Source organism: Mercenaria mercenaria, chromosome 11 (genome assembly GCF_021730395.1).
Source record: "Mercenaria mercenaria strain notata chromosome 11, MADL_Memer_1, whole genome shotgun sequence".
NCBI classification, from domain to species: domain Eukaryota; kingdom Metazoa; phylum Mollusca; class Bivalvia; order Venerida; family Veneridae; genus Mercenaria; species Mercenaria mercenaria.
In genome coordinates, this window is record NC_069371.1 from 57,879,456 (window position 1) to 57,895,131 (window position 15,676).

The window sequence follows — 15,676 nt, forward strand, 5'->3', positions numbered from 1 at the left end:
ATCTTATTTTGGCAGCCGAGTGAAAATCGAATGAAAAGGATATTTACAGCAAAACTTTAAGCTATCAAAATGCCAACAATGGGCACTGGAGTAGAGGTCTAAATACCGAAACGAAAAGTAATTTACTAGATGTTGAACGCAATTTTACTAGTAATCGGTAATCAATCTTTTAGCTGGTCTATGAAACTTACATGGACGTATCCATTTGAGATGTACCTTAACTTAAAAATGATTTCCTCTAACTGTAAATAATCCGTAAAGACAAACAAAGAGTAGCAGGGTGATTAACGATTGTAGTTGACACAACCACATAAAAGCACTAGAAACAACTTTAGTGCACATGTACATGTATTCACTGATTATCGATTCTAATTAAATAATTTGATACTCACTTAGAGTTGCCTTTGTTTGTACGTTTGTCCGAATTTACGTCGTGTATCAAAAGTATTTGACCTAGGGTCGTCAAACCTTATAGAGCTTATATTGAGCATGTGAAGTTATGATTTTGTTAGATGTTTCACTCAGTAAGAACAGAGATTTTGCCCTTGACAAAATCAAAAATATTCATAGAGGACAAAAAAGATAGTGTCGCACGTATCTCAAAAACTATTAGACATGGTGTCTTGAAACTATTGTAGAAATGTAATTTGTATGCTTTTGCATCTGGTATTTTTTTAAGTATTTCACTCAGCTTCTGTCGGTAATATCATTCAATTTTAATTTCTAAACAATGAAGATAAAAAGAAAGTTTTGTCTTGCATTGTCTGCAATCTTAACATACGACTATACAGTGCCAATAAGTGGCTATGGGCACACATTTAGTTTGTAATTATTTGATTATAGTTATCATCTCAATCCCAGATATTTGCCACTCACCGATTTGGGTGCGTAGAATTCTTCGTATGGGGAAGCCATCCAGCTGGCATAAGAGGACGGTCGATGATTCTGTCAAATGCTGGAAAGTCGTTATATGACATATAATTGTGTCTGTGTGACGTTAAATACAACAAAAGCAAAAACAATTCCAGGGGCCGTATTCATAAAGCATCTTAAGTATAAGTATAAGAAATTGATTATTTACTTAAGTATAACTTAGGTTAGAAATTTATTTTACTTAAGTATATTTGTTATTCATAAAACAACTTAATAAGTAATTCTTGTTTTTTATTGTGGACGAAAACATTAAAAAAACAACATTAATTTCAGACAGATACAACATGCACAATTATGTTTAAAGTGCTTTTATCTAAAAACAACACTTTAATCGTACTCACCACGCTATTTTATTTTCTGACTTAAGTCATTTCTTACGTATCTTAAGTTTTAGCTGTTTTATGACTAGAACTTAAGTTTTTACTTAGACTTAAGTTGAAATCACCACAAACTTAAGTAAAATCTTAAACTTAAGTCAAAACTTATACTTAAGATGCTTTATGAATACGGCCCCAGGTATACATTTTACATTAAAGTCTGAGTAAATTATTGAATAACAATAAAGTAATAACATAATGAAAACATACTGGAATTGTGCTGAGGTCAGCCGTAATGGCCGGAGGCAGATCAGTGATCATTTTATGAAGTGAATAATTTTCCCCTGTACAATAACTTTGCAACTGTTGAATAGAATTTACTGATATACTTGAATGAGTGGAAGTGCAGATCTAAAATAATATATAACTAATTTATCTCCCCTTTTCTTCTATATGTATGGTAATAGTATGTATTGAATCAGTAAAAACGACTAAAATGTCACTGCTGAAACAGAGATTTTAGTATATATGCAAATGTTCAACCAGTACGAATGTGTGGTGCAATTCGGGTGTGAATATAAAGCGGTATCGAAACTAATGTTATTGTGTCAGTGGACCTGCTGTGGACACGCTCGTTCGTTCTGCTATGCGCTTTGCCGTAATTGGTCTGGTATACTGTGGTGGTGATTAGTTCGTATAAATTCTCTCTCAGACTACACTTTTGTTCGTAACTGCACTTATGTTCGTTATAAAAGTACCTTCTAAAACATCTTATTTTCTTTCTTTTTTCAAATTTTACATTAAATTATGGAAGGGGATTTCATAAAGGTATGATAGTCTGATTACTTAAAACTCTTTTCATGGTCCTCGATTAGGATCTTGCGGCAAATACTTAAGTGGTAAACATCATGTTTACGAAAGTAAACGAAAAAATATTTTCCTTATAAGTAACCGCAGCTGTACAATGGTATTGCGTGTCATCTCCAAAACAAATTGTCACTTACAACTATCTTTAAATTTCCTCATATAGAAAACATATTTTATCTTTACAACTGGCTAAACAGCTTTAGATAGTAAACAGATAAGGCATACAGCGACATTACATGGTGTACCTCAAACAAAAGACGGGGTTTTCGTCAGGGAAGTATTTGCCATCAACTGGACGAAACTGGGATAAAATCTAAACATTATCTATGTTTCATATATTTTTGAAACAACTTTTCATAAAGAAAATTACAAACAAAACCAACAGTAGATAGTATAGAAACAATCTGGACAACTGCGTAAAGGCACGAGATTTAGCGTGCCGATATAAGTAAATAACGACAAACAAAAAATTCTACACGCTTGAAATAAGGCAACGGTTAAACAGCAATTACAGATGTAAGAAATTGTCAAATCGAAAATAATATAGAGTCAATATGCAAAATCCATATTGATTTACTTATTTCGAATTTATCCACTCCACCTGTTCACTCGTACAAAATATTCGTATACTATAATGTATTGGAGGGTCAAATAAGATTCTGGCGTATTCTCAGTTGTGATTAAAATCGCGTCGGTTTAGTAATTGTCTTACCAAATACAGCCTGGCTGCCGCATTGGAAAGGAGTTTACACCTTCGTGCTGATCTTCTGTTAGAAAATAGAAAAGAAGTGTTACCCTTATACAAACCTGATGATATTTGGTCGATTCGTTTTTAGAAACATTCATCAAAGTAAGCATACACAGGCGAAGGGCCAACGCCCACACTATACAGTCAACATTACTAGCATTTCACTGTTGTATCCATTGAATTTAATAGATTACTGATAACAAATGTACAAAAGTACAAAATCTTGTTGACCTTTAAGACCGAAGAGACTAAACAAAGCTGACAAATCAAATGCTTTATCGTGAAATGCAGTTAGATAGTCTTCTTTTGGTGACTGTTGGAGACACTGGTATACAGCGCTGCCAAGAGAACATCTGAACGTTAATCTTCCCAGAAAGACTTTGGGATCTTTTTACAGATTTTATTTTAAATAAATACAAGTCGCATGGACTTAGGTTCAATGAGTAAGGCAGGCGGTTTACAAAATGTTTCGGGCTTTATATCCTCGCATATGTGTCATGGCTCAAATGTACACCTGACCATCCTTTGCTTGGATGCTTCTTCTTGTAAGACCTTTCCACTTCCTTCAGCTCAGATTTTTTAAGGCATTTAAATAACTGACCAGATAAAATTAAAGAAAATGGTGTACAGTATTTGCTTTGTACAAGTTAGAAATAATCCGACTATTACAGTCTTTCTTAGGTGCTAATTGATTTTCAAAATCATTTTCACACTACCTGGCTACTTCTGTTACCAACACTCAGGCATCCTGTTCAATCTGACTTAAGTACTTGATCTTCTAAACGAAGATCTGAAAACGACCCTTTCACATACGTCTTCTGTATATTTTGGATTTCCAGTATTGCTATTTTTATTTTAACCAATCAGACGACTTGTTCGAATGCCAAAGAGTAAGAAAAATGTGCAGTCATTCCAAGGCTCGAACCCAGGACCCCTCGCTTACTTAGCGAGTGGCCTACCGACTGAGCTAACCGGCTATTTGACACAATACGACATAAGAATTGTAAATATCAAAAGTCAAGGCTACGGGTAGATTTGCAAAATGTTGTAAGTTAAGCTCTGATTGGCTAGCGAAAGGGTCGTCAGAACGAGGCTATGAATAGGTCGTTCTCAGATCCTATGCGTAGCGTAATAGGAGATGTACTTTAGTCAGATTGGCATCCTGTTCCACTACAGCCTTTACAGTAACGATGTTTGCCTGAAACAATTCCTCATCTATAAACCCACCTAAAGTCAGTGTGCATAGAAGTCCGCACATATAACACAGTTCATCACATATCTGCTTTGCATTGATACCAAGTTTAGTGCGGCATCTATATAGCAAGGGCTTCCAGTCTTTGTTGGGTTTTTTTTTCAATCCTTTAGTGTGAGACTGGTTAGAAGACCTAACGTCAGTTACCGTATTGTTTGTGTCAAATGTAATCTACACATTTTCAAACTGTTTATGTTAAATGAATACCACCACATTTATCATTATGTCTTTTTAATACGATTATGTTAATGATTATTATTTGTGAGACAACGGATTCTCGTTTTTGACTTTCAAAATATTGCGTTCAGTGTTTTAGGTAAAAATTAATTTTAGATCAAAACATCAGTCTGTAACGGCATCACATATGTTTGATCCGAGTTGTCTTTTTTTTGCAATCATAAGATATTTTACAGAGAAAACTACTTTTTAAGAAGACCCTTGAAACAAATAAAAAAAATCTCTGGACTTAAAAGTTTTTACTGATATTGATCAATTAGTGTTTGTGAATATATATTAGGTTCAACAGCTTTATGTCTAAGTTAACAACGATTTTCTCAAATTAATATTTACACTACAAGTATTTCATTTACTTACTTAATTGTTTCAATTGTTTTAAATGAAAAAAAGCTATAACGCTAAAAAGTTTAAAGAAAATAATTCAGACGATATTCATTGGAGTTTTCAGATACATATTTAATGCACTACTATTAAGCAAAAAAAGGAAGATGTGGTTCTTTTGTAAGTAACTTTTCTGTCTTTTCATACAGACGTGTATCATTTCAATAGATCCTTCTTTAAACACTATTATCTAGTGATGATTCTTTTAATAAATGGGGTTTTCAATCGATTTAATTATTTAACTGGAAGCGTGTAAAATAATTTTAATACTTCACATTTAGCGATGTGCTTAAGTACGATCATACTTATGTGATAACTGATTTGTGGCTTCTTAGATTCAAATCCATTCCTTGAAGATATGTATATTAAAGCTAGAGGATATTTGTTTGTTTCGGTGAAGATAGAACTATCTTTCTGAAGTACCAACTGAACGCCAGATGCCATATTTTCTCGTGTTGCGTAGCCACGAGTGAAAATTTAATTACTTACTGGAAGATATTTCGATCTTTCACCGAAACAAACTTTTTTATTTCATGGGATTAAAGGGGTTTTATCAAATTAAATCAGTTTTTCCCGCGCGGCGTCATGCGCATTGAAAACATCATACACAAAATCATGACGTCACAATTTTAATATTGTAAAACGTATCTAAATAATTCTCTCAGATTTTAGATTGCTTTTACATTTTTATGTGTTACCTAGAGCACATATCTTTATTTTTTCATAAGTATTTATGTATTTCTATATCTTTATAATTAACATTTTTATAAGTTTGGAGAAAAAATTGGAACTTTATTTCTTCACATTCAAGTGTAGAATCTAGCTCCGTAGTGAAAATTATAAAAACGAAAATCCCGCTGTTCTAGACAGTGAATTACTTTAAGTCATAAATATAATTATTCGTTATATTTCAACAAACAAATGAAAAACATGCAATAAAAATAATATAGTTTATTCATATTTTTATATTTTCAGACCTCACAGCTTTTCTTCTGCTTATCTCGGCGAGAAAGACTGGTTTGTATGAACTAAATATTGGAATAACCGGCATGTGGCTTATTTCTGCCATTTCGTTATGGTGCGTTTGAAGAGAGGCAAATAAGGAAAGTATTTCGTCGTATTGGCACGCTAGTTTGTCTTTCTGGCGTGTTGGTGTGTTGGCGCTCTTCAAACGCGTCTGTACACCAGAACGAAATGACAGAAATCAGCCACCATACCTGCACGAATTTTGCTACACTAGTATTTTGACTTAAGCTTAGAGCATGCTCTTATTGACATACATATTGTAATTGCTTTAAAGCCCTTATGCGTTACCATAACCAAAATTAATAGTGCGCATACTAAAATTTCAACACTCACGTTGTAGCAAGACGTGGTATGACGGAATTATTTGGTTTATACTTGCAGTAACTCATGAATGTTACACGTGTGATAATATCGACGATCCTGATAATTGTCACAACATAACGGAAGGCGGTAACGGACAGGTATGAAATTGAAATTTTGTTAATCATTTTTGAAAGATTTACATTAATAATATAATGATACTTGGGATCCATATACTCATTAATTAAATTCCTACTTTTTAATAATAGCATATATTTCGTAAAACACGTATGTTATTAAAAAATAAACAGTAAATCTATATACCATTGTATTTATATTTCAGTCATGTTTTGCCTACGTTAATATATCTGGGATATCCAAGACATTCACATTAGGAATTACAGATAATAAGGTACGGGTAAAATCATCAGATACTATAAATTGCAGTTCTTTATGTTTATATATAGTGAATTACTACCGTAGAAGTGGGCATCTGTATCTGTGATCTATATATTCATTCAGTAAAAGACCGTAGAAGTGGGCATATGGAACTGTAGAAGTGGATACTACGGTAATATAGATATATATGCTTAAGAAACACTTTTAAAAAACATTTCTTTTAGATAATGAAAGTGTGAAAAGTTGATACATGTATATCATCGTCTTCATAGTATTATGTACGGTTACTTAATTTACTTTGCAGTTCATCATTCAGTGATCAGATTAACAATTTTGTTTTTCTAGAACTGCGGGGCTATTCTAAACTACACTAGCGCAATAGTCAAGAGAGATGTCTACAAGAAATGTTTTGAGTGCTGTGGTAAAGATAAATGCAACAATCGACTTTGCCAGCATTTGAAACGTAAGTTTAGTAGTCTGATATTTAACGCATTTGAATATATCCATCAGCTTTTAGGAAAATTCTCTGTAAGCTATAATTGTGGAAACATAAGGTATTAAAAATCTTGATTCACATCTTTAGTCTATTCTGTAATACAGTATCCCTGACAACGTCCCGACCCAGCGCATTTATAACGTAACGTTAAAATACTGAAGATTTTTTTCCCGACGAGACGCGGGCAACAGAACGCGTATCGATGTTTCCTTGTATCTGTATATGATGAAATTAAATAAATCTGCTCAACAAAATAATTCAATAATTGCCATTTACATGCAATTGGTTATTGATAGAATACACACTTGATGAATACCTAAGTGTAATCCACTTTCATTAGTTTGTATCCGAAGAAAAAAAACACGTTTGCGAGCTTAATAACCGCCTTTCCGCCATACAAAGAGTAAGTTTACAATGATTCCTAAGAAAGATTTTCGTTTATTTTACTGAATCCAATTATCTGCAGACATTTTTTATTCTTGTGATACATGCAAAATAATAAAATGATAATAAAGACATAAAAAATAATGTTATTTATGAAATTATATAACCTAGTAAAGAAATTCTTCCTTTTGAAAAAAGTTTTAATGAATATTTCCCTATTTCAGCCTCAAAATGTATAGATGACGTGAACGTAGACTGTGCGCACATTAACGAAATGTTTAACATTTGCACAAAAGTAGATGAGGCGAAGAACATATGTCCAAAATTTTGCCGTTTGTGCTCTTTGGGTAGGTAAAGATATTCATAGAATGTACATGTCCAATAAATTTTCTTGCATATCGTATTCTTCAAATATTAGTAGAAATAAAGTATTTAACGGATGCTTTTCTTTTAAGCACTGATTATCGTAGCGTATGAATTTACGCAACCATTCATAAACTTCAGTATGTGTGTCATATTACACCCCGGGGTGTAAGACGAGTTTTTCCAACACCGTCAAAAATACGGGTAAATTCTGTCCGATATGCAAGAAACTAAATATGGTCAGTTATTGATAACAGGCAAACTAGACAGAACGTGTTCTGATTGTTCCTGCACACAGGTTACAGTTTGTGTTACGTCTGACATGATAACGTACTCCTGTGGATGTTTATCGAAATTTGATTACGAAATTCACCAGTCAATTTAAAGTATATTATTAATTCTAATAATGATATATGTACAACACATTTAGTTGATGGGAACTGGGCCGAGTGGTCTTGGTGGTCGTCATGTGATGTGACATGTGACAGCGGCATACAAACTAGGAAAAGAACGTGCACCAACCCTGCCCCAGCGTATCATGGAAGACAGTGTGTAGGAAATGATACCGATACAAAATCCTGTGACAACCAGTTGTGCCCAGGTATGACATTTTAGTAGATCTGGAAATATTTGCTTGGTATTATGTTACTACTTTTATTAATATTCATGCGTTTAAGAGTTTTTCTAGACTAGAAGATAATAAATTGAATTTAATACGGCATGCTTCTGACCAATATTCATAAGTATCAGACTGGTTACAGTCTATTTAACTTATAAAATGAGTCAGTGGCAAATAGTCACCTGGAATAACAAATCTATGTAATAAGAAGGCAGTAAAATTCCAAGTAAACAATGAACTTATAAATAAATGTAAAGCCGTCTTTGTGTTCTTGACGCCAGGTCTCTAACTGCTTTCAGTGACTTTCTCAAAATCATTTTTGAAAGGTTAAATAAATAATGTTCTTCATCAATACTATGTTATTGATCTTTATTTTGCATTTTCTGTCTAAAATCAGTTTTGTCACGTATCGGCACGATTAATACAGATTCCAATTTCAGAACAGTATTATGATTACATATCTTTTTCATTTTCTGCAAGGATAGTAAATAATTGAATATAAGCTTTAATTTAAGTTCCATAAATGCGATCAGACATTCTTCAACTTGATGTTAGTACTATGTTGATTTTGATATGACTATTCTTAAAATTCTTGGATTTTCAGTAAATGGCGGTTGGTCCGAGTGGTCAGACTGGGGAACATGTTCTGTGACCTGTGACTTTGGTCTCAAGAGGAGAAACCGGTCCTGCTCCAATCCGCATCCATCAAGGTCTGGCGATCATTGCTTCGGGGACTCCACAGATGTTGACATATGCACAACAAGGCCATGTTTCAGTGAGTGGCTTACTTTCTTGATATCTATTTAGATATGTTCGCTACATATCATAGACGATTACTACAATATCATAAGAGTAATATTCATCAGAAATTGCACTGACTTCGTTGCGATACATATCATAGATGATTATTACAATGTCATAAGAGTAATATTCAACAGAAATTACACTGTCATAAGAGTAATATTCAACAGAAATTGCACTGACTTCGTTGCAATACATGCCATAGATGATTATTTCAATATCATAAGTTAGAGTAATATTCAACAGAAATTGCACTGACTTCGTTGCAATACATGCCATAGATGATTATTTCAATATCATAAGAGTAATATTCAACAGAAATTGCACTGACTTCGTTGCAATACATGTCATAGATGATTATAACAATGTCATAAGAGTAATATTCATCAGAAATTGCACTGACTTCGTTGCGATACATATCATTGAGGATTATAACAATGTCATAAGAGTAATATTCATCAGAAATTGCACTGATTTCGTTGCTATTTATTTCAGTAGAACAGGAAAACTATCAATGTTTTATTGTGTCGGACTGCATGAAAGTTATACATCTTACGACTTTTAGCCGTAACAAGATAAAGAGCATAGCATTTTATGAAGAAGGGAAATGTTACGGCGGCTTACACTTTGCATGCACGTTTAAAAGCCAATCTCTGAAGAAGTCGACTCTTTGGATCAGTGGTTAGAGCACTGGACAAGCACCCGAGCGACCCGGGTTAAAATCCCGCCACAGGCACTTGGGAGCTCTCGTCATAAAATGCAATGCTTTTTTATTTGTTACGGCTAAAAGTCGTAGGATGGGTCCTGGATATGGACTTTATCTCGTGCCGAAAATGGCACTTTCAATATCAACATTATAAATGATAACTTCTTTGAAGAGGGGAATTGTTACGGGTCGCTTATGCATAGCCTGCACGTTTAAAGCCAATCTCTGACAACAGTGTTGATATGCTCTTTAATTTGTTACGGTTAAAAGCCATAAGATACACTTAAATATAAATGAAACTTTTGTTTCAGTTGTGCTGATTTAGAATATTCTATAAACGACAGAAAAAAGAAGATATCTTACATTTCTTTACTTATAAATTACACAATTATACAAACATTAATTACTTATAATTAATGAATTGTATTGTGATCCTGGGTAACAGGGAGAAATATTTTCTATTGAAAGGCTTTACACGATTGTGCCTCAAGTATCAGTTGGATAATGTAATATCGATACGAATTAATTTATAATGCAATATCTAGCATGTTGATGGTAGTAAAGTATATACCATTTCTATATTCAGCTGTCGCACCATTCTACGCATTCAAATCTCATACGGTTTCTGACAAATATCTGGCGGACAACAAGGTGTTGGTTTTCACCAAGAACACTCTCAATATAGGCGATGTGTACGATAACAGCACGGGCATTTTTGTGGCTCCTGTCAAAGGTGTTTACCTTTTTACTGCCCAGATCTGCATGTATACTGGTCGAGGGTCGTATTTTGGTTTTTCAGTAGAAGGAAGAATAGAATCGAATATTATAGCCGGGGATTCTGGGTATTACCAGTGTAACAGCATAGACACCGTGACAACTGTAAATGCAGGGGAACAGGTTTCTGTAAAGTGTGTAGCAGCCTGTGCCGGAGACGCACTGTGGGAATATCTTGATCGTGCCACAAGCAGTTTCTCTGGCACGCTATTGCATATGTATTCAAATTTGACTATATTTGCTCTTAAAATTGAATGAAACCCCAATAGGAACATTGTTTTCAGTACTTACGCATATATTTGTATGTTCCTGGAGTTATATCTGTATAATATGTCAAACATTAAACTAATTCAATGAATTGCAGTTTTGTGTTTTAATGAAATTGATTGTTTATTGCTACAGTGTCTATTTCTGTGTTTGTAATATGCACCTCACAATCTTAACCACTATTTTCAGAAATCGGCTTCGTTTATCTAGTAATTGAAGCCGTTGACTTGTTCTCACTTTGTTTCCATTTGTTTTATTTTTCCCCGTTCATGTTAGGGAGCCATGCATCAACGACAGACAGCTGGCTTAAGAAAGGACTTTATGCTTCCAATTGATCTTTTCATAGCTTCTTTTCCATTGCCTAAATCATTTCCTATGGACACAAGAGGTTGTCCTTTACGACAATAAATTGAAGTCACTCAGACCTACATGTAAATATAGTGAGATTTCAAACTAATGCACAGCCGTTTATATTCTAACTAAACTAAATCTGATACTTATAGAAGACAATTTTGTTAAACAAATGTTTTTGACTACTGGCACCAGACCAGAAAGAAAAAGTGCTGTACATGCCTACCCTACCCCTAGGTTTACTGTAAGAACTATGAACGGGGAAATATAGCTCTAATAACCAATTTCAGTCGCGCATTTCTCGAGTCCAGTTGGAATTGATATAGAATCAAAATACAGAAATCTCATTTATCTACTTTTTGTGCCACACCCTCAGATTTTGTCTTGTCCGTGCGTCCATTGCGTCCGTCCGTCCGTCCGAAGTTCGTGACGCGCCTAGCTCAAAAAGTATTTGATATAAATTAATGAAACCTTGCATGAGTCTTTATCGTGATATGAACTTGCGCACCTTCTATTTTTCGTCTGGCTTCGCCCCCTATTTCCAGAGTCATTGCCCCTGAAATAGTAAAAAATGCACATTTTCATCTTGTGACACGCCTAGCTCAAAAAGAATTTGATATAGATTCATGAAACCCTGCATGAGTCTTTATCATGATATGAACTTGCGCATCTCCTATTTTTCATCTGGGTTCGCCCCCTATTTCTAGAGTAATGGCCCCTGAAATGGTCAAAAATGCACATTTTCACCTTGTGACACACCTAGCTCAAAAAGTAATACATATAAATCAATAAAACTTTGTATGTGTCTTTATCATGATATGAACTTGCGCACCTCCTATTTTTCATCTGGCTCCGCGCCTATATCCAGAGTTATAGCCCCTGAAATAGTAAAAAAATGCACATTTTCACCTTGTGACGCGCCTAACTAAAAAAGTATTACATATAAATTGATTAAACCTTGCGTGAGTCTTTATTATGATATAACTTGGGCACGTTCTATTTTTTGTCTGCCTCTGCCTCCTATTTTTAGAGTTATGGCCCATGAAATAATCAAAAATGCACATTTTCACCTTGTGACGCGCCTAGCTCAAAAAGTATATTATATAATTGGACGATGACTTGATATAAACTTGCACACATCTTATTTTTTGGCTGGCTCCTTCCCCTATTTTTAAAGTTATGGCCTCTGAAATAGTAAAACAAATGCACATTTTCACCTAATTATATGCCTAGCCCAAAAAGTATTTGATGTAAATTGATGAAACCTTGCTTGAGTCTTAATGTCATAATGTGACCTTGCACATTCGGCATTCTTCTTGAGAATCATAGCGCTTATTACAGAGTTATGGCCATTGATATAGCCAAAATATTGGATTTTTTTTTGTTTGTGATGCTCATAGCTCCAAAAGTATATGGCCTAGAATAATGAATCATTTTCATAAAATGTTTGTTGAAGCTATACCCCATTAAGACTGCAAACATTTGAATTATTTCCCCTTATTTGTGGCAAATTACCAGTGGGGGCACACCCTGTGTCCTACAGACACATTCTAGTTCGAGAATTTATTCAATCGCAGCGTTTATAATACTGTTTGAACCGTACAAAATACTATGATATGACGTACTCTATATGTTATACTGCAGTATATGCGGTATAATAATTTTCTGACCAAATATAGCTTGGTTGTCTTATAGGTAAAGATTTTACATCTTCTTGCTGATCTTTCCGTAATAGAATAGAAAACAAGTGTTATCTACATACAAACATGAAAATATTTGCTCGATTCATTTTAAGAAACATTCATCAAACATAGCATACAAAGGCGAACTCTCAAATTCCACACTATCCGATTGGCATTACAAGCATTTCATAGTAGCATCTGTTATGGATGTTGGAGGAGTAAATGAATGAGATATGGCGTGCCGATATTAGTAAACAATGGCCAACAGTTAAGAAGCAATTATTACAGATGTAAGAAATCGTACTAAAATTAAGAATGATAGAGAATCAAAATGCAAATTCCATATTAATCTAATTATTTCGAGAATTATTTCACTCCTACAAAATATTCGCATGCGTTGATGTATTGGAGAGTCAAATAAGATTCTGACGTACTCTATGTGTAAAACGCAGTTGTAATCAAAGTAGCATCTGTAAAATTATTTTCTGAGCACAAACAGCCTAAAGGATTTTACACCCCTTCTTGCTGATGTTCCCTTGATAGAATAGAAAACAAATTTGTACAAACCTTAGGCTCTGCTCTATTCATTTTAAAGGTATTCTTCAAAGCTGGAATACAGTGATGAACACAACTTCCGAAATATGCAGTTTACAGATGTACACAAGTACAAAATCTTGCTGACATTTAAGGCCGAAGAGACGAAATAAATCTGATATTAAAAGCTACACGGGAATCTAAAGTTTTGATGAACTGGAGTAGCCGAGTTAGGAATTAGCGAAGCAAAATTAATTGCAGGCCTGTGTTAGGAGTAAATGGACAAATAAACCAGTATGGTCTAGGCTTATCTAAACAAAGCAGTATATGAAATGAGGGTCCTTCAAAATATTTAATCATTTTGGGTTGAATTTCTGAATATTTCATCTCAAACTTACAAATTAGATCTAACCCCCATCTTTACAGACATACTTGCTGTTGTCTTGAAATGCAGTTAGATATTCTTCTCTTGGTGTCTGTTTGAGACACTGGTATGAAACGCTGCAAAGAGAACATCCGAACTTTTTCCCCAAAAAGTAGTTTCATATGTCTTGGACAAGGTGCATTGAACCATTGGAGATTTTATAAAATGCAGATTGTCAGACACATTATCTTCTCTCCTGAATCAGATGAACCATCTTTTGCTTAGACGCTTACTTTTCTTATGGTAGCGTCCAGTGACTGCATGACCCGATGGACAAAGTACTTGAACAACTGGCCAGGTAGATTTGAAAAAAAAATGGTGTACAACGTTTTCTTACTACTGACGGTAATCTGGAGTAATGGGCGTGCTTAATCTTTTCGTGTCCATAACTTGCTATCAGCCCTTCTCTGTGGCTCAAACATGTGCATTCAGTTTTTGTTACCTGTTAGCAAGTTAGAAATAATCCAACTATTACAGCTGTTTGTATTTTGTCGGTATTTCCCTGACATATTTCAGACGCTGTTTCTTTTGCCCACTTGAGCTTTATGGAATATCCATGCAACCTTAAACCATTTTTCAGTTTTGCATATGGTGCATTGAAATGAAATTCATTATCATCATTTATTCAGGTGAACGGTTTTCAATTTTATAGCTACAATTATGAGCTCTCAGTTTATTCAAATGTTCGAAGGCGCATAAAAGTCTGCATATTCCCTTTACAGGTGAAAAGTCAGCCGGTCCGTAACAACCTTCACATTTCTGGGCTTAGAACTGGACTCTGACAATATGCATTATCCTTATTCCGCTACATTAAAGTAATCAACTTCTGTTTCAGTTTCTTCCACGAAAAAAGTGTTGTTCTTGGTACTAGTATAAAGTGAGCTTTTTTACTCTATCAGATGAAGTAGTGCATTTTTCGACGGTTCTGTAACAACATGATTACGCTTAATTACCCTCGCCATAAAATAAGGGGTTCTGTTTGCTGAAAGGGGATATGCTTCTGTGACTTCAGTTGTAAGAACATTTTAATGGCATCATACACATTTCAGAATAAAACTTGGTATAATGTAAAGACATTGCAATTTACACGGATAATGCTGGGTTTAAATGCGGACAGGCTTGTAGTAATTACTGTGCGGGCAATCCGTAACTGAAAGATATGTCATACTTAGAAATGATGCCTGGTAAGCACCCCTTGTAACAGGTAATGGTACTATCTGAAAGATGTACACGTTCATTATAGAAATTTAGCAGGACAAGGACTAAGTTTCAATGTAGCCAAAAAGTAGAATAACATATGTCATCACTTGTATCTATCTTTATTTCGCCAACATGACTTTTATTAATGACCGTTAAGTGGCGCGTGATTAGTAAAAGATTTCGGCCGGAACCAACTCTCGAACGGACATTGTTGCCAACAAGTAACTGAAAACTTAAAAAAAATCTTTTTACAATAGAAAACATTGAGTCACATCAAAATATGTGTAGATAATTTGAAATAAACGTGTTTAATTCACTTCAATAGGACAAAATTCTTGTACTCGTCTTAACAAAATCCCCAAGACCACTGATCGCCATTAACAAAACTGTGGTCAACAGAACCCAGTTTTCAGGGTTAAAAACGATATAATTGATTTTCTTTAGACATTCATTACAACTTAGACAATGATTGGTCACTATCTCGATTAAAATCTAAATTATCCGAAAAAGAAAATAAAAAAAAAACAGGCCCACATTTGACAGGACACAGGAGATATTTAAAGTGGAAATAGAATGAAAGCATGTTGATACTTTATAGAAAGAGTGATAAGTATT

General features: G+C 34.3%; 1 protein-coding gene across 1 annotated transcript; it reads left to right on the forward strand.

Annotated features, from left to right (window-relative positions):
* Positions 1-4,671: 4,671 nt before the first annotated feature.
* Positions 4,672-10,961, forward strand: LOC128546601 (semaphorin-5A-like). The gene is made up of 9 exons (XM_053517506.1): positions 4,672-4,855; positions 5,711-5,752; positions 6,143-6,222; positions 6,405-6,473; positions 6,806-6,923; positions 7,565-7,687; positions 8,134-8,304; positions 8,927-9,097; positions 10,416-10,961. The coding sequence occupies exons 1-9, from the start codon at positions 4,843-4,845 to the stop codon at positions 10,859-10,861; spliced, it is 1,233 nt and encodes a 410-aa protein (XP_053373481.1). The 5' UTR covers positions 4,672-4,842; the 3' UTR covers positions 10,862-10,961.
* The last annotated feature ends 4,715 nt before the right edge of the window (positions 10,962-15,676 follow it).